The sequence below is a fragment of the Leucopleurus acutus genome (assembly GCF_964270905.1).
Source record: "Leucopleurus acutus genome assembly, chromosome: 6".
NCBI classification, from domain to species: Eukaryota; Metazoa; Chordata; class Mammalia; order Artiodactyla; family Delphinidae; genus Leucopleurus; species Leucopleurus acutus.
The window spans coordinates 111,998,088-112,021,463 of record NC_139149.1 but is presented as its reverse complement, the minus strand read 5'-3'; the positions used below and the strand labels follow the sequence as shown (position 1 = coordinate 112,021,463).

Genomic DNA, 23,376 nt, shown 5'->3' with positions numbered 1-23,376 from the left:
CACGCTCATCCTCACTTCTGATCTGCCCTTGGCCTTGAGCTACACTTTCTGAGGAATCCCTAGAAACATGGATGTCACTGAGAAGGCCACTTCCTTGTCATTCAGGTCTCAGAGCCACAGAGAGGTCTTCCCTGACCACACGAGCTAGAATCATCTCTACTAGATCACCCTGCTTTGCTTCATACCAATCACCACGATTGTTTATTTGCTCATTGTGTATCTCCCCTGCTAGAATGTAAACACTGTGAGAACTGGGACCGTGAGAAATGTGTCCGGTGCTGTGACATTGGTGCTTGGCCAGTGAAGATGCTCGGTAAAGCTGTTCAATGCACGCCTGAGGCCCAGAGAGCTGACGTTACCTGTCAGAAGTCACACAGCTAGTAACGGCACAGCAGGCCAGGAAACCATGTCTGCCTGGCACCAAGTCCACGGTCTCAAGCATTTATTCACAGAACAAATACTTACAAAGCACCTATTCTGTGCCAGACACGTTCCCAAGGTGCTGGAGATGTAGAGTTAAAAGGGCACCATCCCCGCCCTCCACTAGGACAAGAACACCAGACTTGACAATCTTGAACACCAAGCAGAGTGGAATGAGGGTTGTCACCGATGAGGAGATGTCCCTTTACCCCACCCCTTCCTGAATAAGTCAGCCAGGTTACACAGGCTTTTTTTTTTTTTTAAATAAGTATTATTATTATTTAAAGATTTATTTTTATTCATTTATTTTGGCTGCACCGGGGTCTTAGTTGCCACACGCAGGATCTTCGTTGCCGCCTGCACACTCTTAGTTGCGGCACGTGGCGTCTAGTTCCCTGACCAGGGATGGAACTCAGGCCCCCTGCATTGGGAGTGGAGTCTTACCCACTGGACCCCCAGGGAAGTCCCTACAGAGGCTTTTGACCTCAGGTTCCCAGCAGCCGCTTTAGCTCTCTCCTTCTGCCGTCACCAATCACCGTCACTTCTGGCCATCAGCAGTACTGCCGCTACGGCCACCTCCAGCACAGCCATCACCGCCATCATCGTGGCAGTTACCCTCTGTCACAACTTTCTCTAATTCTTTCTGGTTTGGCCTTTGCTCCTCGACAAAGCTCTCAATCAGTCTTCAGTTATTATTGGTCAGCAGGAGGGCTCAGAAGAGTGGAGCTGAGATGCCGGTAAGAATGGAGCAGGACAGCAGGTGGGAGACTACAGGATCCCTTGTTTTAGGGGTGTTTTTCTCATAAAGAGTTGAAAAGATGGCAGATTCAAACCCCCTCATCCTCCTTCAGACACTGGAGATCGCCTGCTTACCCACTGGCCCATCACCTGGTGGTAGGATGGTGTCTTCCCCACTCTCTCTTCGAATCTATGTCTTTTGGGGCAGGTTTGGTAAAGACGTACAAAGTATAAATGAAGCTACCAACCAAGTGGGAGTTAGTTCTTGGAACAAAAGGTATTAGAAGAACGCTGGAGCTTAGCCTCTACTGCCTCGTTAGGCAGAATACATATGACCATGTGATGGGTTCGTATGCTATGCCCAGCGTGTTTAAGATGTATTGACTCTTCTAGTCCTTGGTTTGCAGATGGGGAAACTGAGTCAGAGTGGTGCGTCACTTGTTCAAGGTCACAAAGCTGGTATTGACCTGAGATTTGAATGTAGATCTCGCCCAGTGGGTCTCAGCTGGTACAGATTTTGCCCTCTGGGGTCATTTGACAATGTCTGGAACATTTTGGGTTGTGAAAATTGGGGGATTCTAATGGCATCTAGTGGGTAGAGGCCAGGATGTGTTAACATCGTACAATGCACAGAACAGTCCCACACAGCAAAAGATGATCCGGCCCCAAATGTCACTAGCGTTGAGGTTGAGGGCAAAGTTCACAACTCAGCCTCAATGTGGGCGAATTGGTCTGAGGGCCACCTGTGGGTTTGTAGAAGCTGACCTGGTTACTGCACTTAGCTTTTCAGTTGAACTTTGGAGGATGTGGGCTCCAAGGTTAACGACTCTCTGTTCTTACATAGGGCAGACCCAGGGCTCTCCCCAGACTTCGGACCAGCAGTCATTTTGATAATGTTGCATTTTGCACCTCCCAGCAGTTCTCAAATAAATGTCGCGCAGGGGTCCCCGTCTTATCTTGCCTACCTAACAGAAAGGGCCTAGTGTTGGTAAGAGGCTACCATGGCCAGATGTCTCACCCAAGCAATTTCATTTACTCCCTCATATACCCCTGCAGTGGCAGATATGACAACGCCCATTTCTCAGATAAGGCAACTAAGGACAGGGCAGGCGGGAGGGAGGTGAGTTAGATATTGAACTTGGATGTTTTTGATCCAGAGGCCAGTGTTCTTTCCTCTACCTCAGGCAGCCTCGGAACTCCCTCTTCCATTTGTGAATTTCTGGAGTCATCAAGACATTGTCTGCTTTTCTTGACAAGTCAGGGTCTCAGACAGGAGGGTGGCAGCCAGAACCCTTCCTCTAAATCCTGATGCCACCTCCCGTCCCATCACTACTCTGTCCTGCCACCGAATGCAAACACTTTGGCCTCTGCACGCAGGGCATCATGCTGGGGCGTGGCTGTTACCAGCTTTTCTCTCTGGAAGCTTCTCCCTCTTCCAATCCTACTTCAAAGACTTGGGTGTGTGGTCTTGTATTCAAACGATTTACATTTTAGTGTCTGGTAGGGTCTCTGTTTTGTCTAGATTTGCTTTTACTTTCCTGGAAATTAACCCACCATTCACTTCAAGGAAAGCAAAATTACGTTGTTGTTGTTGTTGTTTTTTATCCTGATGAATTTTAAGTTGTACAAATAGAACACAAATTTTCTCAGTAAAAAAAAAAAAAACTCCAAAAAACCATTTGGGCAAACCTGAAGTCTCCCCTGACCCAGGCCCCTCTGGCCCAATTCCACCCCCTCCTCGTGAACAGAGTAGCCCTTTGGGTATAAACACTTCTGGTACGATTTCCACGTGTAGACTTACATCCTAGTTTATATATTGTTCTACCGTTTGCTTTTTTCACTCAACAGTATGCCTTGGAGTCAGTGCATCCACCTTAGAACAGAATTCTGCATCATACTTTAACCCTTTCTCTCTCTGGTTGTGTTTCCAGCGTTTCTGTTTTTAGAGACAAAGCTGTGATAAACATTTTGTCAACATCTCTATGCAAACATGTAGACCCTACGGCAGCTGCCTGCAGGTAGAATGGCTTACTTGAAGGACTCCGGGCATTAAACATTTTCATGCAGACGGCTAAAGTGCCTTTCAGGAAAGCCATTTCCACTCTCAGCTGTGAGTCCCTGACCCTCATGTTAGAGCCAAGTCCTGGCTTCACCAATCAAATTTTCCTGTCTGAGAGGCAAGAAGAGGTCTCCCTGCTTTGCAGGTCATTTTCCAGTTACTCATGAGGTGTTCACTAACATCTTTTCCAGGGCATCCCAGCTATTCCCAGTCCCTCTTCGGTAAAACAGGCTTTTAAAATCCTCTTCCCACTTAAAAAATTTGGTTGCTTTTACTTAATCGTGCTTGGAAGGGTTTGCTTTTTAAACATTTTTAAACCCTTGTCCCTTGCAAGTGCTTTCTCTGGAAGTCCTATCTGTGCTTGTTTTTACCTTTGCCAAGGACACCTTCTGTGACACAGACAACTTGGCCTTGGCCCCCTGCCAGGCTGTGAGCACGCATATGTGTGTGCATGTGCATGTGTGTGTGCGCGCGTGTGCACGTGTGTGTGCACGTGTGTGTGTGTGTGTGTGTGTGTGTGTGTGTGTGTCTGGCGGGGGGCCTGCCTTCACCTGCTCTTCCTGCGGCATGAGGTGGGATCAAGCATTTAGGCACCTCATGTTTTTTTCAGTTTCTGATGAGAAATGGTGGGAAAAGGTCCTGCCTTGCCTCCTTATTCAGCACTAATAAGGAGTTCTGCTGGCGGTTGCGTAATTTGAAATCTTTATTCCTCAAATCAAAATCCAGTGGGGCGGGGGGTCAGGGTGCTGAGGCTTCCCGGCCCCCTTATACTCTGGGGGTCCAACAAAGGCGGTGCTTCCTTCTGAGCCCTCGGGACATTGGTTACCTCTTCTCCCCATGCCCCATCTGACCCCCCACCCCTGCCCCACTGGTTTTATCAATCTCATCTGTCCAATCCCAAAGTCTTTACCTGAGGCCGTGGACGCAGGCTGGGGGAGAGCTGCTGGTCAAACAGTCTCTGCAGAGATTCCAGCGTAGGGAGGGTCCGGGTGACTTCGCTGGGGGTAGGGGACAGGGTGAAGGTCAAGGATTAGTGAGGACCCAGTGAGGCATCACACACACAGGCTCCAGCTGGAGATGCTGCGTGGTGGTCACACCCACTCTGGCAAAGGCAGGGATCCTCCCCAGAAGGACAAGCCCGGGCAAAGATCCAGGCCTGCCGGTACTGGTCCATCTCCTGAGAACCCCCACCCCTTCCGTCCTGACCAGGACCAAACTGGAGCCGTGATGCGTAAACCTGATTCACCTTTGTTTAGCCACACTCAACTACGAAGCCTGTAGAAAATTTGAATCTAGAATCACAAAACTACTTAGAACTAATTTAGTCATCCATGGTTCCCAAACTTTAGCGTTTGTAAGAATCACACCCTCATCGAGTGTTAAAAACGCAAATGTCTGGGCCCCAACCTGACTTGGTCTGGAATCTGCATTTTAATTTGGTGCCCCAGGGGCTTCGCGTGGGAGCAGTCTGTGCTTTCTGGTTCACATCTCCTCTGAGCAGCTAAGGTGGATGCCCAGAGAGATCTGTCATTGTCTAGTACGCTGACAATTCCAGTACCAGGGCTTTATTGATCCTTCGTTCCCTTCTCATCTTTTTCTATTTTCCCATTGTTTTGGGCAGGGTGGGCAGACAATTTTGAGTTCTATTTTTCATCTATTATTTCATCAAAAACTTCATGTTTTTACACATTCAACATTCCTAGTGGTTTCAAAATATTCTATCAATTAAATGTACCAAAAGCAATTGCTAGATATTTGGGTTATTTTGAGATCTTGGTGATTATAAATAAAGGCTGCTGTGAACAGCTTTGTTCATATAGCTCTTCTTTACTTATTTTCAATTACAGTCTTAAGATGACCAGAGATTATGGCTCTTGATCAATATCATCGTTAAGCCTTTGAGTGACGGTGGCCTTGGCCACTGTTCCAGCCTGCTCATCCTTTGTGCTATCTGAATTCTGTTATTCTCCTCTCTCTCTCTTTTAGTGGGCATAACAGTGCATTTTAATACTGATGAATTGATTTGCATATCTTTAATGTCTAAGTATTTTTCTATCTGGTTGGTTTCTATTGTATTTCTCTTCCTATAAACTGTTCATGTCCATTGTTGGTCTTCTGTTGGGAATTTTGCTGGTATTTTTATACATTGGTATAAACTCCTACTTATTGCTTTGCTTTTTATTTAATCTAGGTGTGGTAAGTTTTTTTTTCCCCATTCTGTTGTTTTCACCCTAGGTAGGCTGGATTTCATTATGAAGTGCTTTATAGTTTTTTATTGCTCTATTTTTCACCTTTTCCTTGGAAATTTTTTTGCTTACCTTAGTTAAAAATTTATCAGCATTTACTCGTGAGCAATTAGTAGCTCACTTTAAATTGGTTTCTCACTCTTTTAAAAGTTATGTTATAAACAGGGTTGTGGGGGGTTGTTGTTATATCTTTTTAGTTCCTTACTTCATCTGGAATTAAAAAAAAATATGTGGTGGAAATAAATTCACCTTTTTCCATGTTGCTATTCATTTTCACTCAACTGCACTTACTCTTTTTTCCACAGTTCTTTTGGGCTAGATCATTGCATAAGCTCATCTTAAATATGATAGGATTTATTTTCAGAATTCATATCATTCACTCAACGAAAACTCTGGAGTGCCTCATATGTACTAGGCAATGTCATGTTCATAGATTGACACATCTCACCATTGCAAGGATGGTGTTGTAGCCTACTGGCTTTGACTGGCCATCCTTGGGACGCCTCTGGGGGCCAAGGATGGGGTGGGGGGAGGTAACTGGTCTGGGGGGGGGAGGGAAGCACCAGGCAGACAGGGTTCTCAGTTTCTTTCCTACCTCCGACTGCGCTACTCTGCTAACACAGTGGTATTCTGTTTAAACTGACATTTCATAAAAGAATTCTAGGCCAAAAAAAAAAAAAAGAAATTCTAAAGCACTAATTCAGAACATGCTTTACCATCAAATAGATCTCCCTCATTGTTCTCCTTTTTAAAACTGTTATTTTAAAAACACAAGTACATATCACAAACTGAATCTTTAGGATTTTTCTAAGAATAATGTTATCTCTGTATTTCTAACCTTGGTAAAATTTTGAGAAATCTGGCTCTCAGACGTGTCTGGAGGTGTTGGTTAGGGTCAGAATGACCAAAGACACATAGGGACTTGAGTTGGAAGACTTAAGAACTGGTCTTATCATATAGAAAGGATTTGTCCCGGGAAGTTAGCATCAGCAGGGTCCCTGGGAAGCTTGTCTCAGCTTCAGGTCACCAGCTCAAGGGAAGACGGGGAGCAAAGACAGGGAGGGCTGCAGTCCTCAGGCAGGTCAGACCCCAGACACAGCCCAGAAGGGGCCTAGGCCCCCTGAGGGAGCCCTCCCAGAAGGAGAGGCTCCTCCCACCTTGGTCTCAGAGAGATGGTTAATTTCCCCAAGATTCCCATTCAGTTTCCAGCTAGCACATCCAGTGTCTCCTAACCAGGAACTCCAGACTCAGAAGGAACATTCTGATACTTTGTTGTTTTCTTAGGTTTTTCTTCTCTGATTTTTTGCTTCTTTTTCTCTTTGCTTTAGCAAAAATTTCTCATACAGTATTAAATAATCGGGTGATGATGGGCATCTCTTTTTCTTTTATTAAAATGTTTAATGGGATGATTTTAATGTTTCCCTGTTAAGTGTAATTGGTTTTACATTGACACATATTGTATTATTAAGGAGGGATACTTCTAGTCCTTTATAAAAAATGATTTTTAAAAATTAGAAATGACTTTCATCAGGTCTGTTAGTACATCTATGCAAATGATTCCCTTATCTCTAATCTCCTGCTAAATTACAGTGTTTTCTTTATATTGACTCACGCTTACAGTGATTTCTTAGATAAAACCTACATTTTTCATATCACTTAAATTATATTTGCTAGAATATTACTGAAATATTATACATTTATATTAATAAATGAAACTGGATATAGTTTATTTCAGGCTATTATCTTGATTAGGTTTTCAGATTTGAATTATACTTTTCTTAAATATTGAATTAGGTGATTTTTGTCATTCCCGAATAATTTATAAATCATGGTTATTATTCCTTGAAAGTTCAAAGAGGGTATACATGGTAATTTTTACATTTCATATTTCACATAAAATATTTGTTTCATTTAATTATAATTTGAAGGTTTGTAGCCACGTAATTGTACACTGTACTCTTTATTGATTTGGAAATCTTTAATGCAAATTATTAAATCTCCTACATGTCTAATTTTTAAAATTTCCTTAATTGACTTTTTCTTAATTTATTTCTGTTTTTAACTATCTTCCCCCTGCTCTTTTCCTTTCCAGTTGTTGTTATTGTTCATTCGCTTAACAGAGATTTCTTAAAGACTCTGCTTTGTTCACTGCTGTATCTCTAGCCCCTGGAACAGTGCAAGGCTCGTAGTTGGCACACATTCAATCTTTGTTCACGAATATTGAATACATTACTGTTTCCAGTACTTTGCGTGACCGTGGAAATATCAAGGCAATCGGGGTATGACCCATGATGCCTTCAGGAGACTGAGAGCCTGGATTAAGTCTGTATGCTTGACTTATTGTTCTACGCCTCCCTTTCCATAACAGAGCATTTAAAGCTATGGCTTTTCCTCCAAGTAGTGCTTTGGCTGCATCATCTAGAGTTCTGATATACAGAGGCTTGATTACCCCGGGTTTCCAAACCTATCCCCCATAGGCTATCATTGTGTCAAGTGTCTTCTTTAATTCAGCTGTGATTGGAGATGATCAAGAAACGCCAGATGGCTGGGTAGTTGTGGCTAGTTTGTTACTTATTTCTATTTGCATCATACTGTGTTCTGGGAACATAGAATGAACACTTTTGCTTTGGGTGTATTCATATCCAGCTGCTCAGTAGGCTGCTGGGTTCTTATTTTTAGGATTACCAGCACTCTAAAATTTCTGGAAAAAGATTCTTGGAAACGTTTTGAAGTGAAGCCTTGTGATTAGTACATTTTCACCAATTTTTTAAATCTGCAAAGACTCCTTTGGCTCTTGAATGATATCTAGGTTGAGTTAATCCCAAGGAGAAGTCAGTAGTCTTCTCCTTGGAGATACTGCTTCAGAATTTTTATTCTATCATCAAGGAGTATGAATAATATTAAGTATTGTAATTTGTAAAACTAATGGTGCTGTTCCTAATTATTTACTTTCCGAGCTCATCTTCCCTTGTGGTTTAGAAGATTATAAGAAGAGGTTCTGGTGCTGCTATTTGGGAGTTCTGTCATTGGGTCTTTAGGAGGCGTCTCAATACCTGGATTTAGCTCCTTTATAAACCTGGAAACATTTTTTTTCTTTTATATATTTAGTCATCAGTTACACATCATTTTTTCCCTGCTTCTTGGAGAGCCCACCCTACCAGCTATAAGTTGAATCTCTATGTCCTCTTTCCAAAGACTATCGATTTTTAATCACACATTCTTGGCATATGCTTATTTAGTCCTCTCATGTTTTTTTTCTTTTTTTTGCAGTACGCGGGCCTCTCACTGTTGTGGCCTCTCCCGTTGCGGAGCACACAGGCTCCGGACGCGCAGGCTCAGCGGCCATGGCTCACGGGCCCAGCTGCTCCACGGCATGTGGGATCTTCCCAGACCGGGGCACGAACCCGTGTCCCCTGCATCGGCAGGCGGACTCTCAACCCCTGCGCCACCAGGGAAGCCCTCTCATGTTTTTTATATATACTTCCCTGACACTCTGCTCTGTTTTGTGATTTGATTTTCAAGTTTGATTTGAAAACTATGGGTTCATTTTATGGCCTCCAATGAAGCAGTTATAATGATGGTATTTTTGTTTTGGTTGGTTGGTTTCTTTATCAAAATCCTTACCCTGCTCTCACTTAATTGATACAATAACCTCTCCGACACTTAGACATTTTATTTTAAATTTCTACTTACAATCCTCCTCATTTCTCCACTTCATGGGGTATCAAGTATTTCCAGACTCTGGAGACTTAATTCTTTATTCTTTTTCTCTGGAAAAGTTTCTGTCTGGTTCTAGATAATCTAACTTAGGGTTACAAATCTTCCTCGAACCTTTGTGCTGCGGAAGTTCCTTCTTTCAGACACAGGTACTGACATTGTAATGACATTTTTGCAGAGGAGGCTCTTGCACTGTTTCTCACTCAGTTCTCTGTGACTTTCCCATCCTCACCCTGGCGTTTGTGTTGGGCCAAGTGGTCTGAGTGGAGAGAACTGGCCACCATTGGCACCATCCTCAGCACCCCGTTCCAGTTCCTTCTCCTCCACCCCACCTCTCAACGTCTACCCTGGGCCCCCTTTCCCCTCCATCTGCACTCCCCCCGTGGTGACCTTAACCCACTCATCTCCCAGCTTCAAGTGCCAATGCATGCTGATGACTCCCAGACATATACCCTTACCCCTGACGTTTCCTGGGCTCTAACTTCTAGAACTAAATCCTTGGTTGGTGGCTCAACTCACAGGATGTCTAATAGCGCCTCAAGCCAATGGTAGCTCAGAGAAAGATGCCCCTCCTCCACCCCCTCCTCTTTGACTTTCCCCATCTAAGTAACTGGCATCATCCACCTCTCAGCTGCTCGCACCAAAAACCCAAGGGTCACCCTCGATTCGTCTTCCCCCCACCCTACATCCATCTGCCAGCTCCACCATCCACACACGCCCCGGGTCACACCAGCTCTCAGCACCCACATGCTCCCAAGCCTTGGGTCATCTAGCTAATATCTATCAGCTCTTCCTGTGTGCCAGGCACTGTCGAAACCCAGGACTCAGCAGGACGCAAAGCAGACACAAATCCCTGCCTCCTCTTGCTTCCCTTCTCGTGGGCCACCATCAGGTCACAAATATAGTAGCTCCCAACTGCCTGCTGCTTTGGGTCTGCCTCCTAAGACCCAGTCTCCACTGCCCTGACTCAGATTATGGCACAATCCTGAAAATCTCTACCAGGCCTTGGGAGTCCTGTGTGATGTGGCTCCTGCTAGCGTTGCCAGATAGAACACAGGACACCCAGTTAAATTAGAGTTTCAGATAAACAATGGATAATCTACTAGTGCAAGTATATCCCAATATTGCATGGTATATACTTATGCTAAAAAAGTATTTGCTGTTCATCTAAAGTTCAGACTTAACTGGCCATCCTGTGTTTTTATTTGCTAACTATGACCACCCTACACCTGACTCTTCCCAACCTCCACTCCTAACACTTTCCTTCACTCTTTATGCTCCCGCCTCACAGACTTTTTGTTCCTCGAGGCTGGCCTCATTCCCACCTCAGGACCTTTGTACTTGACATCCCGCTGCCAATAGCTGGATGGCTAGCTCCCTCTTGTCACTGAGGTCCCAGCTCTGCGACTGCCTCAGAGAGGTCTCCTTGACCCCCAAAGGACACTAGCACCCTCCCACCCAACGTCTCTCTAGCACTTTTCCCTATTTTGTCATGATGTTTACCAAAATTATCTTGTTTATTTACAGACTTAATCTGCCACTATACTTCCTTACTAAGACATCAGCTCCAACAAGGTCTAAAGAGCAGGGACTTTGTGCACTGTGTTTATTGCTGCATCCCAGCTCCCAGAATAGAGCTCAGGGCGGGCTCTCCATACATATTTGTTAAGTGAGTGAATGAATGAATGAATGGATTGAAGAGCTGTTCCAATCAAAGCAGTTTGAAATCTACTAGTTTATAGTTAGTTTCATGGAACAACATCTGCAGGGTTTGCAGGGGGATGGAAGACATAATTTTTTCCTAAGATTTTCTAGAAGTCCATCCCTAACCGCGTCTTCAAGCCTGACTATCACTTTGCCTATGAAGTGAAGACAAACAAATGTTGGGGGGCATTTAGAACATCACGCGGTCTCTCTACTTCTAACTCGAAGTTAACTGTTCAGTAACTAAAGGTCTGTGGAAAACTAGAGAACTAGCTATGTTGAGGAAGCTGCTGTCACCATATGGATGAGGTGACCCAGATTCTAGGAAAGTCCAGATAGCAAAGCAGCGTTGGGGAAATGTTCTGAGTGTACTGGGTGAAACTTGCGGAGAGACTTAAAGCTATATCTCCTCTGGACAAGGAAGCAGCAAAGAACAGGATTTCCACTGGAGCAGAAATAAAAGCTCGCTACCAGTCATGATGAAATTGTGTTTCTTGAAAAGAAAGTGCCGTGTGTGTGTGTTTTTCCTAGTGATGAATGATTTATAACAACAGCATCACATGGAGCAATAACTCTCTGTGGAAATCTTTAAAAATGATGGCTCTGGGTCCAATTGGCTGAAACTGTGTCAGTCGAAAGCCAATTCCTTGAAAGTAAACCTGACTGGCCAATTTGATGAGGGCTCAATTTGTCAAAGAAATTATTCGTTAACTTTACCAAATGTACGGATTGTGCTTTTTAAGAGCCTTTAGAAGGAAAGTTCAATTTGATTACTGCTGATGAAAGATTCCTGTTTGCATAGAAACTAAGCTAAGATAGATATGGTGCCAGAGAAACTGACAAAAGAATTTTGAAACTGCTGTGTATGTAATAAAACACAGAACAGTATAGGCTGATAAAACCTCACCCACATGAAATGCTATTTTTCCAACCAAAATGTTGACCTTTCATTTGCCATGGGATTGTTTGGGGTCCCTGTGATTTCTTTCAGATGCTTTTAAATGTGATTTTCTATTTTTTCAAGCATTTAAAAAATTCTTTTGTCAATTCTTCAGAGAGTGTATCAGCTTTAAGTTTGCACTTTTAACAATTAAAATGTAATTAAACTTAATTTTAATGGTAATGAAATTAAAGCACATAATGAAATTAAAACACTAAAAGAAACTGGAATTTTTACCAATTGGTCCTTCAGTGAATTCAATAGCAGAACACTCAAGTTTTGGTGAATTGGCTCACTTTAAAAACCTGCCGTCACTGGCAATCTTGAGCCATCACCACCCACGTAGATTTTAATTGATCTCCTCTTGGTGCCCTTACGTGCTTATCAAATGTGCCGGCTGCAGCAAGAAAGACGAATGGCAGCAAAAGCCGTAGCCTCTGGATCCTTAGCAAGTGTGGAAGGGCTGGCGGTGTACTCCCGCCCACCCCTTCCCATAGCAACTGGCCTCGAATTAACTTTCGTTTAAAAAAAAAAAGCCAACAACCACCAAGTTCAAATGCCATGAAAACAAAACCTCCAACAACCAGATTTCTAAGCCCCCACCAACAGCCCAATTACCCGGAGCTGGACACCGGGGCTAAGAGCAGGGGTCACCCTAATGAGCTAGTTCTCTCACCCACTGTCCCCCTTCTCCCATCCTCACGGCAGCCATTACCCATAGAGCTCCTTGCAGAGGAGCGCGGTCAGTTTCTTGAGATGAGGCAGACTGCAGGAGCCCGACTTCACAAAATCAGAGTCCAGGGTGAGCTGAGTGCTTAAATAATCTTGGATAGCTTTCAGATGCTCTTCTGGAAGCCTGAAAAAAAAAAAAAAGGAGAGATAACAACATGCTTCTTCGGTTCCTAAACGATAGACACCAGCAATAACAGGCAGAAGAAGAAATCTGAATTCTCAGAGTCTCCAGCTGAGACACCGGCCCCAGGAGAGCATTCGCACACCTGGACAGGCTCCCTGGGTCTTACTGAAGGGGTGGAGATCAGGTCAGACAAGCGTAAAGGGCCCCAAGGGAGGCTACCTCTAAACCCACCCACTGCTTTGATTGGAACAGCTCTTCAATCCATTCATTCATTCATTCACTAACTTAACAAATATGTATGGAGAGCCCGCCCTGAGCTCTATTCTGGGAGCTGGGATGCAGCAATAAACACAGTGCACAAAGTCCCTGCTCTTTAGACCTTGTTGGAGCTGATGTCTTAGTAAGGAAGTATAGTGGTAGATTAAGTCTGTAAATAAACAAGATAATTTTAGTAAACATCATGACAAAATAAAATAGGGAAAAGTGCTAGAGAGACGTTGGGTGGGAGGGTGCTAGTGTCCTTTGGGGGTCAAGGAGACCTCTCTGAGGCAGTCGCAGAGCTGGGACCTCAGTGACAAGAGGGAGCTAGCCATCCAGCTATTGGCAGCGGGATGTCAAGTACAAAGGTCCTGAGGTGGGAATGAGGCCAGCCTCGAGGAACAAAAAGTCTGTGAGGCTGGAGCATAAAGAGTGAAGGAAAGTGTTAGGAGTGGAGGTTGGGAATAATGAACATTAATATATAATAATGAACATTATAGGTGGAAGGAAGTGATACCGGCTGGGGATGGGAAATGTTTATCCTTTGAAAAGGAGACAGAAAAGCTTTGAAAATGTACAGAGGACTTGTTTTCCTGCTTCATCAATTCCTAAAGATCGGATCTGAGGGCTGAGGGATGCTCTAGTCCAGAGATGGCAAATGGCTACAGCTCACAGGCCAACTCCAAGTTCACAGCCAAGGGCCACCTGGAACTCTGTGTCGGAGAGGTTCCCAGTCATCCGAGGCCCCGAGGGGAAGTCTCTGTGCTGAGTGATGGGGCTGGGGGTATGGTATTGGCAGCCTAGGTGCCGGGCCTTTGCACCCCCAGCCCTTGCTCCTGGTCTGGTCCAGTCCCTCTCAATTACGGATGAAGCACATGGGCCCGAGGCAGGACCTGCCCTCGCCTCGCACAGGATGGCCCAGCAGAGGCAGAGCCCGGGCCGCGTCGCGCCAGGGCTGCCCCCGAGGTCTGATCGCACCTCTACATTCTATCACCCAGCAGCATTTTTTCCTGGATAACTTTTGAGCTTTTGTTCCTATAATAATGAACATTATAATTACAGCAAGTATGTCCTGAGTGTAACATACAAGTCACTCTGCTTAGCCCTTTATGCTCTTTTTTCCCCTCTAATCCACAGATCAACGTTATGAGCCAGATATTACTATTATTCCTATTTTACAAACAAGGAAACGGAGGCTCAAGGATGTTGATTTACGTGTGTGAAGAAATTCATACAAGCCTTAAATAGCTTTGCTGCAGCCTTGTAACAAGTTGAAGCTAGAGGTCACAGGGTATTTTCTTCTCTAGGATCCTTGAAAGAATGAAAGGCTGTTGCTCTTGAACAGCAACAGCTGTTCAATGAAAGACCGAAAAGACATAGATTAGCCATTTTGCCTTATTTAGCCTGAGAAGTCAGCAACTATTTACGTACCAGTTGTCATAATATTTAAGTTTAATCTATACTTATTCTGAGTCTTGACACCATAAAAAAATCCAGTTTCTGCCTCAGTCTGTTTTGCTGAAAAGGAAAAATCTCTCCTACAGCATGAAGATATGTACTTTAACAGTTCTCGTGCCTATTGGCTTTAACTTTGAGACCATCAGTACTTGCTTTAGGAAGCGATATTTGTTAAAATGTTTGTTGTAGAAAAGTGTTGACATAAAGACGTTAAACTCTGTTTATCAGAGAAGGTTGATGTTACTCAGCAGTCTTTTCTTAACTATGACCTAACTGATTAGATCTAATTAACTTGCACAAGAGACTGTGCAGGTTGTCTTATAATTAAGAATAATCTAAAGGCAGTCCTCCGTGTACGAAGCTGTTTTACAAGCAACACAGATTAACTTGCAAACACAAGGCAGAAGCTTAGTTTTTCATGACCCAGAAGAGAACTGAGGGCAGGCACTATGGTCCCTCCAATGTGCTCCACCCACACACCTCCATCTCCAAGCAGAAGCTTTAGGCAAGTTCCATTGCCATTTGTTAGCTGAGAAGCCACACCAGCTTCCCCTCAGCTGCCCCCGCCCCCTCTCAGGAGGCTGCGTGGAGGCTTGGCTGGACACCTTGTCCTGCCCCACTGGGCCCTGAGTCCCTAGAGAAGACCTGTCCCTAGAGAGGAGGGACTGACAAGGAGATGTAGCCAATAGACCACGTGGGAGAGTCAGGAGGTGATGGGCGGCAGTGGCACCATTGAACATCCTTGCCTGTTTCCTCAAGGACTGCCCTGCATTTAACACCTTAACTTGGAGAGAAATAGAATCTCAAGGAAACTAAACAACGGGCTCTGCCTGAACTATTTTAATAAGCATTTGTTATATGGATACATACATCAGGATAATCATGGTAATGGCCCAACATATTCAAAGCACTGGATAGTAAGCTTCTGGAGAAATAGCACAAGGAATTCCAGGAGCGTGCAGAGAATATAACCCAGCGGGCCCGGAGAAAAATTAGAGGAAATGTCAAGGTGGAAGTATAGAAACACCAGATATCTTAGCAACCGGTGGCTGTGTGTACCTTCAGGCCTTTGCTTTGTATCTGGCTAAATCAGATGGTAGGTGAGCAGCCCTGGCTGTCTCAAATTAATCTTTCAAGCTGGAGATGTTGCATTAGCCCTGCCAATAGGATATTCTTTGGAGGGCCTTTATCTCATGAAGAAACAAAAAATGTTTTTCACTTTTTAACACATGGAGATGGCTGTGTACTAATTCATTCATTCAACACAGATCTAGGGAGTGCCGACTCCGTGCCAGGTGACATGCTGGGTGCTGGGGACACAGTTCCCCTCACGGAGCGTCCTCCCTGTGGAAGCCATCCCCTGGCCTGTGTTAAAGTCAGGGCCTCTGATTTGCAAAATAACCAACGCCCCTCCCAGCCATACCTCCACCTCCCATCATCCAGCCTGGGCCTGCTGAGGGAGGCGAAGGGGCTGCAGGACCTCATCAACATGGACTAGTCTGGTACCACATACGGGGCCAGATCCTGAGAGCCCTGGATCAGGGCAGGTGAAACAAAGTGTTAAAAGGATTGCACCTCACTCCTTCCACCACAAAGAAAGGAGTGGCACGCGGTGTAGACCTCACAGTCTACACCACACATGGAACAGTTGCTCTGACCCATTTCCCGGTGACACGGAAGTTGGCCTCCTTTGCATGGGGCCCAGAGCAGGTCCAGGCTGCAGTGCAGGCAGCTCCTCCACTGGGACCATCTGAGTCAGTGGACCGCATGGCGGGAGGAGTCTTTGGGACGGGAAAAGACGCCATGTGAGTTCACAGCAAGCCCCAGCATAGGCCCCTGAAGCCTGGAGCAGGGCCATGCCGTCTGCAGCAGAGAACCATCCATCCTTCCAGAACCAGCTCCTGCCATGCCGCAGGGCCTGGTAGACATGGAGCACCTGAGCAGGGCCATCCAGTGCCCGCGCAGCCAGAGCTGCCCCGCGAGCTGGGCTCCCTCAGACCCACCGTCGGGAGGCTGCTGGGCTCAACAGCAACCTGTCCTAGTGTGGAAGCGGCATCTCCAGGAGACAGCACGGGGTGAGCTACCTGGGTGTCGTGGGGCCTGCCAGGTGGGGACTCACCCACTGGTGTCCATGGTCTGCAGGCGCTGGAACAACGTCTCTGAGAGGCTTGGCCGGCTGACCTCCGTGGCTCGAGGATTATCGTTGGAAACAGGGACCTCCTTGGCCTCGCATGGCCCGGCAGATAAATGGATGTTTCTGGGTGGCAGCTCGGGGGGAGACAGGACGCCTTCTACCCAAGACAAGAGCAGGAGTGCCGTCTGGGCTGACCGCTCCCTCCCTCAGGATCACCACCTGCGGAGAGGGGCACGTGGCCCACCCTCTCCGCCCTCTGTGCGGTGATCCTGTCCACCCGTCACGTGGGGTCCAGGCCACTGCGCCCAGCTACAGACCTGTCTGTGCCCGCACTGTCCCTTCCTGGCCCCGCTCCCTTGCCAGCTGACTCCTGGGCTAGACAGGGAGCCTGCCAAGGGCAGGGACTTGGTCTTGGCGGTCTCTGCCCCGGGGCCCAACACAGAGTTTGTCCCCTTGAGGAGCTCTGCAAACACCTGCTGGGGTCCGATGGCCACGCCAGACAGGGCTGCTGGCCGCGGACGGCTGGAGACAGCAGCCCCAGAAGCTCAGCAGGACGGCCGGCTTTGGGGCAGAGCAGGGGCCCTGGACCAGCAGAGGTTGGGCTCCCGTCATGGGAGGAGCTGGGCCGGGGAGCAGGCAGGTCCAGCCACACTGCCCCTCTCTCTCCCACCCTGGCCCCCTTTTCTTTGCCCTTTCTCTCTAGCCTCTGTCCTTCTTTCTCTCTCCCTCCAGACCCCCAGAGACAATGAAAGGAAGTGAGGGGCTCCCTCCACCCAGGGAACTGAGATATGAAACAAATGACTTGGACTTGGCCTGGGAGATGGGACTCCCACCTGTTCACCTTGAAAGCTTCCATCCTGCACGTACCACAAGTGGGTGAGGGTCCTGAGTCCCTGGGGTCTGCAACCTCCCGTCCGAGCGTCTTTTCAGACGGGGCGGCTGCCCCACGGCTCTGGACACAGAGCTGCCCGGGGACGTTCTCCTTAAAGGATGAGCCGTTCCTTCACTTCCTCACCTGGCTTGGGGTTCTTTCAAGGGTTATGATCCCGTTTTGAGCCCCATGGGGACTGGCAACACCTTGAGAAGACCTGAGCCAAATCTGACCCCTTGGACTGGGGGTGGGAGACGCCTGGGTTCAAGCAGACAGTGGGTCTTTTTTGGGAAGGGAAGCCAGCCGTCCTGAGATTGTGCTTCTCTTTCCGGATCTTTTGGGGGGTCTTTTTCTAGTGTTGGGGTCTTTCTTTAGACGGCCGTGCCCGGAGGGACAGAAAAGCTGGCGTGGGGGGTGAGAGGGAAGTGCAGAGGGCATTTCTGCATGATGGCTTCTCGGTGTCGAGGCCGAGCCTGGGCTCCTGGGGGCAGCTGGGGGACACACGGCCCGGGCACAGCACTGGCGAGTGACCCTGGACTCACACGTGGACATGTCGGCGCTGCCTATTTCACAGCTGAGGGCGCCTCTTACTGGGCCAGGGAGGCGACGAGGGACACGGCTGCCTGGGTCCCCTTCACCTCAGCAGACCTGCGCTCCTTCTGAAACACTCTGCCTGGCCCTCGTCTCCTCCAGGAACTGGAGTTTACCCTCGGAGGAGGCTGCCGATGAGCTGTGCAATTGCTCACGGTGGGTCTCCAGGCAGGTGGGAGGAAGGGTGGCCCACGGAGGTGGTTGCAAGGACGCCCAGCACGTGGCGGGCAGCAGCCAGGGATGGGCGGAGTCAGGCCGGGGACCCCACACCTCTGGTCTAATCTGTCCTTCAGGGGAGACGCCGGGGGTCTCGGTTCCAAGCCCTGGGACTTAGGAGGAGCCCTGACCAGTTGAGAGGTTCAGTTATGTATGTCAGGGCTTTCTTTCAGGACATGAACTTTTGAGGGGAAGAGAAGGGGAGCTCCCCGGCTGCACTGCCTCTCTCTGCCCGACGCTCGCTCTATTAGTCTGTCCCTCCCCTGTTTAAACAGTAGGACTGACTCTCACATACCTTTTAGGGGCTGTACTTTATTTTCTTTTAATGATGATATAAAGAAACATCCTTTCTCATCCTCCCAGCTTGGTGCAACAATCTCCTTCCTCATTCTCTTCACAGCAAAAGTCAGCTGATTATTTTGACAATGATTTTAGCTGCATTTATTGTGTGCTTACTACGTACTAGGCGCTGGAATCTACACTGACTCCTCTGATGACACCCTGAGAGGCAGATATTATTTTTCGTGTCTCTTTAAGAGAGGTCTGTGGTTTAGAGAGGTTAAGTAATTCACCTACGGTCACACAGCTGAGAATGTGGGGTGCAGGAAGTTTGACCCAGGTCTGTCTGAACCCAGAGCCTGTGTTCCTAATTGGTCTTTAACCACCATGTCACCCCCTCTGATAACCGGACCCACCCAATCTACAAGCACTTGAAGTGAGAGAAACACCCCAGAACTTCACTATGGGACTCAGATGGCAGGCGGGGTCCCGGAGGCACCTTCCCTTCCGTCCCTTCCTACCTGTCTCCTCCTCTGGCTCGTCGCAGGCGTCGTCCTCCTCCAGGGGCACAGGATACTGCAGGTGGGTTACCAGGCCCATGTTTTCCTTCTTGTAAAACTCGATCAGCTGGTCCAGCTTGGTGAAGAACCTCACGGGGACGCCTTCGGATGCCTGAGGACAAATCCCAAGCAGAAGCACATTGAACTGGTTGGAACATCACCCAACCACAAAGGCCACCTGCAGCAGAGACCAGCGAGGCCGAGAGTGACCACAGTCCATCAGAAGCCCTGGGCTCCTACGCAGGGCCTGCCTGCGACGCCCACACCCTCACAGCCCCTAAGAGCCGCTCTGCAAAAGGCACAGATAGGACAGTTTTAAAGACTTTTTTCTTTCAGTTTAAAAAAAAACTTTTATTTTTAAAAGTATTATGTTACCAAGTCATGCATTTTCATTATGGAAAACAATTTAAATACAGAATTAAAAAAAAAACAAAAGAAATCACCTGTAGTCCCACAACTCCAAGAGACCTATTTTTAATAGTTTAGAATATTTTTTCTAGACCTCTTGTGTGTATGTTTGTGTGTGTTCGGTGGGGGGAGTTATTACCCCACCCCCAAGATCATTTATTTTTAAACTCAGGGAAAATCTATTATAGCAACTGTTTTGCTTTTATTTTTATATTTTTCATTTGATATAATTCTGTTTTGTCAAAACTCAGAAAATGGTTGAGGCTGCAGGAAAATCTTCCCTGATTTGTATCTCTGTTGTTGATGACCGAAGAGCAGGAGGGTAATTCTACTGGACTGTTCGAATGCCCTGGGGCCAGGTCTCCTTCTTATCGCCTGCTGGCTCCGGCAGGAAACTCAAGTTCGTCCCTCAGCAGCCAGCCCCGCCCACTGAGGCCCTGCCCCTGCTGAAGCCCTGCCCACATGAAGGCCCCACCTCTGTGATTCCCCCTGGTGGGCTATCAGGCAGCAGGGTAGGATGGGAGAACTGCAAGCAGGAGGCTTAGGGTCTCATCAGTGCTGTACCCTACTGCTCCTAACCCAACATGTCCCAACATCCCGTCCATCCTCCCTGTCCAGTCCCCTGCCCCACGCCTCCTTGGTGTTCCATCTCAAGGTACGGCACCATTGTCTCCCCACTGGCCCAGTCAGAAACCCAGAGGACTTCTCCCTCCCCCGGCACAGATGGCAAAACTGGACAGTGTAAGGCCGGGTGTTCCTCATCCAGCCAAGAAGATGCTGAGCGAGGTTGCAGCCCCAGGTGGAGGAGAATGATGTAGCCGGGCTTTAGGGAAGAGCAGTGAGCCGGGGGCAGCTGGACAGAAGCAAGAGATCAGGCTGCTGGTGGGTACAGGGATGAGCCCCAAAGAGGCTCCCCCTCTGGGTGGGGCTTCCCAGGCCTTGAAGGAGCAGAGCGCCCCCCACGTCCTATCACTAAGTGCCTGTGAGTCACCCCCATTATCATAGTAGCTAACAGGTCAATGACATTCATGTGATTTAGAAATGAGTTGAGGAGGGGCTACCTTTGGAGTTGGAGGTCAGGGGCCCAACTGCTCCTCCGGGGGCTGCCTGCTGCTGGGACCCATCGCCCATGGGAAAGGAGAATAGGGAAATAGGGTGCACGTTGGAAAGCCCACCCAGGTCGGTGGGGTCTGGGCTGAGCGAGGCTGGATCGTCTTGACTCGCCCACCTTCAAGTCAGGTGCCTATTGTTCCGGCACGGTTGGCACTGACGTGGGAGGTCATCAGGGCCACAGGTAAGTGGGGTTGGGAGAGCAGACAAGGCAGGACGACCCAGACCGGGACAGATGCAGACATCTGGGAATGGACCAGGACTCAGACCTGTCCCTGAGCCCAGTTCCTGGTGGTAACCCCAAGTAGCGGTGAGGATGCGTTTGCCTTCAGAGACTCCACCGCCTTCAGAGACTCCGTCTCTCCATCACTCACCTTCACTCAGGCTCCACACTTGCCTCTCTGTCTCCCCTTGTCTCTCTCTCCCCACACGTATTTGTGTGGGGGATGCAATGCACGCACGTATAAATCTGTACGTGAGGGCACGTCTCTGTTTGAGCATGTGGCTTAAGCCATTCAGTAAATTAGTAGAGTTTAACAAAAGGCCGGGCCTTCTAAAAAGTAACTGAAATAGGTTGAAAACCCAAAGTGAGCGGAATAACAAAAATAATTTGACACGACACAAGGTCGATGAACTCGATTCAGTTAAAGCAGTCGTGACAAGTGTCATTCTGTCAAAAGAATTTACAGCTAATGGATGACAAGCCATTAGGTGTATGGATAAAGGATGTGAAAGTATCAAAGAAAGTCAAAGTCAAACGACTCATGTGTGAGTCTGGAAAAGGGTTCTCAGCTGGAGGATGTCTGGGGAATGTGCGTTTGAGAGAGCACATGAGCTATGGCAGTTTAGATGCACCAATGCTGAGACACTATTACTTTAGGTACTGCTGAAAGCTAAAGCATAAACCAAGATACACCATCAAGCTGCGGGTACAACTGATTTCGGAGATGTTAATATGACAAAATAAACACCTCAGAATTGATGAACTACGCTGGGGTACTAAGCGTGCAGAAGAACAGAACACTCTAAAATTCATCTGAACACTATGGATCCAGGGAGGGAGGAGGTGGGCGGGTGCTGAGCGCTGAGACAGAGCTGCTGGGACGCTGCGTGTGCTTGGACTGGTCACAGAGGCCAGGGAGCCAGGGCCTGGTGAACGACCGCTGCTGGCTGCCCAGGTGGCCCAGGTTCCCAGGAAGGTAGAGAATGAGGGTTGAGTCCAATCCCAGCCCCACTCATGGGGGTGAGGAGTGCAATCTGGACAGGTGGGTCGGAAGCTCCGTATGCCTAGGAAGGAGCAGCCCCGCCACGGCCTTCTCACTCCTGAGCTGGGCCGAGAAAGGCCCTCTGTCAGGCAGGATGGCCAAGTCAAAGCCAGGAGTGGGAGTCGGGGTTTCCAAGTGGACAGTGCCTTGACCAGGGCCAGCAGGAGGACTGGGGCCCCGTGGGGATGGGGGCCTGGTCAAGTGTGATTCCGCCTGCCCATGCAGCCCATAGTCAGGGGCCAGCTCTGCTTACTGTCGTGTCCCCAGATGGTGCCAAAGGGCCTGGCCGTCGTGGGATGCTCAGCAATTAGTGCTTGCATGGACTTGCAGGATTAGGGTCAGGATGAGTCAGGGGGAGAGATGGTCAGAGAGGACCCTATGTGGGCCTGGGACTGGGGACACAGAGCAATGGCTGGGGGGAGGGTAGGTAGCAGGGGAGCACCCCCTTCCTTCATCCTCAATCAGATCTGCCAAAGGTGATGCCTTTCCAACACCTTAAAATGTAAAATGTCTGGGCTTCCCTGGTGGTGCAGTGATTGAGAGTCCGCCTGCCTAAGCGGGGGACACAGGTTCGTGCCCTGGTCGGGGAGGATCCCACATGCCGCGGAGCGGCTAGGCCCGTGAGCCATGGCCGCCGAGCCTGCGTGTCCGGAGCCTGCGCTCCGCAGCGGGAGAGGCCACAACAGTGAGAGGCCCGCGTACAGCAAAAAAAAAAAAAAAAGTAAAATGACTGACTACAAGGTTGTCATGTGTATCAGTCAGGTCCAGGCAGGAAGCAGATGCCACATTCGCCTGGGGGGATTTCAGAAGGACTTAGTGGACAGGGTGTAGGAATACACCTGTGAAGTAGGGGAGCAGTTTCCCTCCTGATCCAAGCATAAGGGGGGCAGATGCAGGACCCAGAGACGGCTGCCAGGCCGGGGCTGAGGCCTTCCGCGAAGCCAGCCCCATAGGGAGGAAGCAGGGGTGGTCCCCCACCCTCCCACCATGCAGCTGTGCCTCCCATCCTCCAAACGCCACCGGAAGCCAGGGGATTTGGAAGGGGGTCTGGGCTTGAACGTGAGACACACAGCACAGAAGCAGCCCACGGAGCCCACTGTGACAAGACACCCAGGGAAGCTGTGGGAAAGTAAGGCTTGCGTGTCCTGCAGGCAAGGGCAGCCCTCACCCCAGGAGGGGGACCGGCCATGCTTCTGGGGCAGGGGGCTGCCCTGGATCCTTAACGGCCACCAGATTTCAATTCCTCATTCCACAGCCGCTGCCTTTCTGAAGAGATTCACCAAGTCATTCTGAAACAGAGAAGGAAACCCTGAAGCCCCACGCTAGCCGTCTGCTGCAGACAGCGGCCCTCACAGTTACAGATGCCCCCCAGGGTGGTGTCCCTAGGGGAGTGATGGGATTTCTGCTCTGCGGCAACTCTCCCACCACCAGGAACAAATTTCTTCTCTCTGTGGCAGATCCCCAGCGCACAGAGCAGAAGCTTGATCTGAAAAACACAGAGCAGCGATTCCTGCGTTAAGTCGGCTCTGAACTTACGACATGCGGG

General features: G+C 48.3%; 1 protein-coding gene across 1 annotated transcript in view; it reads right to left on the bottom strand.

The window, feature by feature from the left end:
• The window catches only part of INPP5D (inositol polyphosphate-5-phosphatase D), a gene marked incomplete at its 5' end in the record, with an annotated part of 131,088 nt that overhangs the window by 48,833 nt on the left and 58,879 nt on the right, over positions 1 to 23,376 (bottom strand). The window contains 4 exons of the mRNA XM_082841215.1: positions 4,128 to 4,215; positions 12,540 to 12,680; positions 16,516 to 16,687; positions 19,009 to 19,159. Coding sequence (XP_082697341.1) covers positions 4,128 to 4,215; positions 12,540 to 12,680; positions 16,516 to 16,687; positions 19,009 to 19,159 — 552 coding nt within the window. The remainder of the gene's footprint in view (positions 1 to 4,127; positions 4,216 to 12,539; positions 12,681 to 16,515; positions 16,688 to 19,008; positions 19,160 to 23,376) is intronic.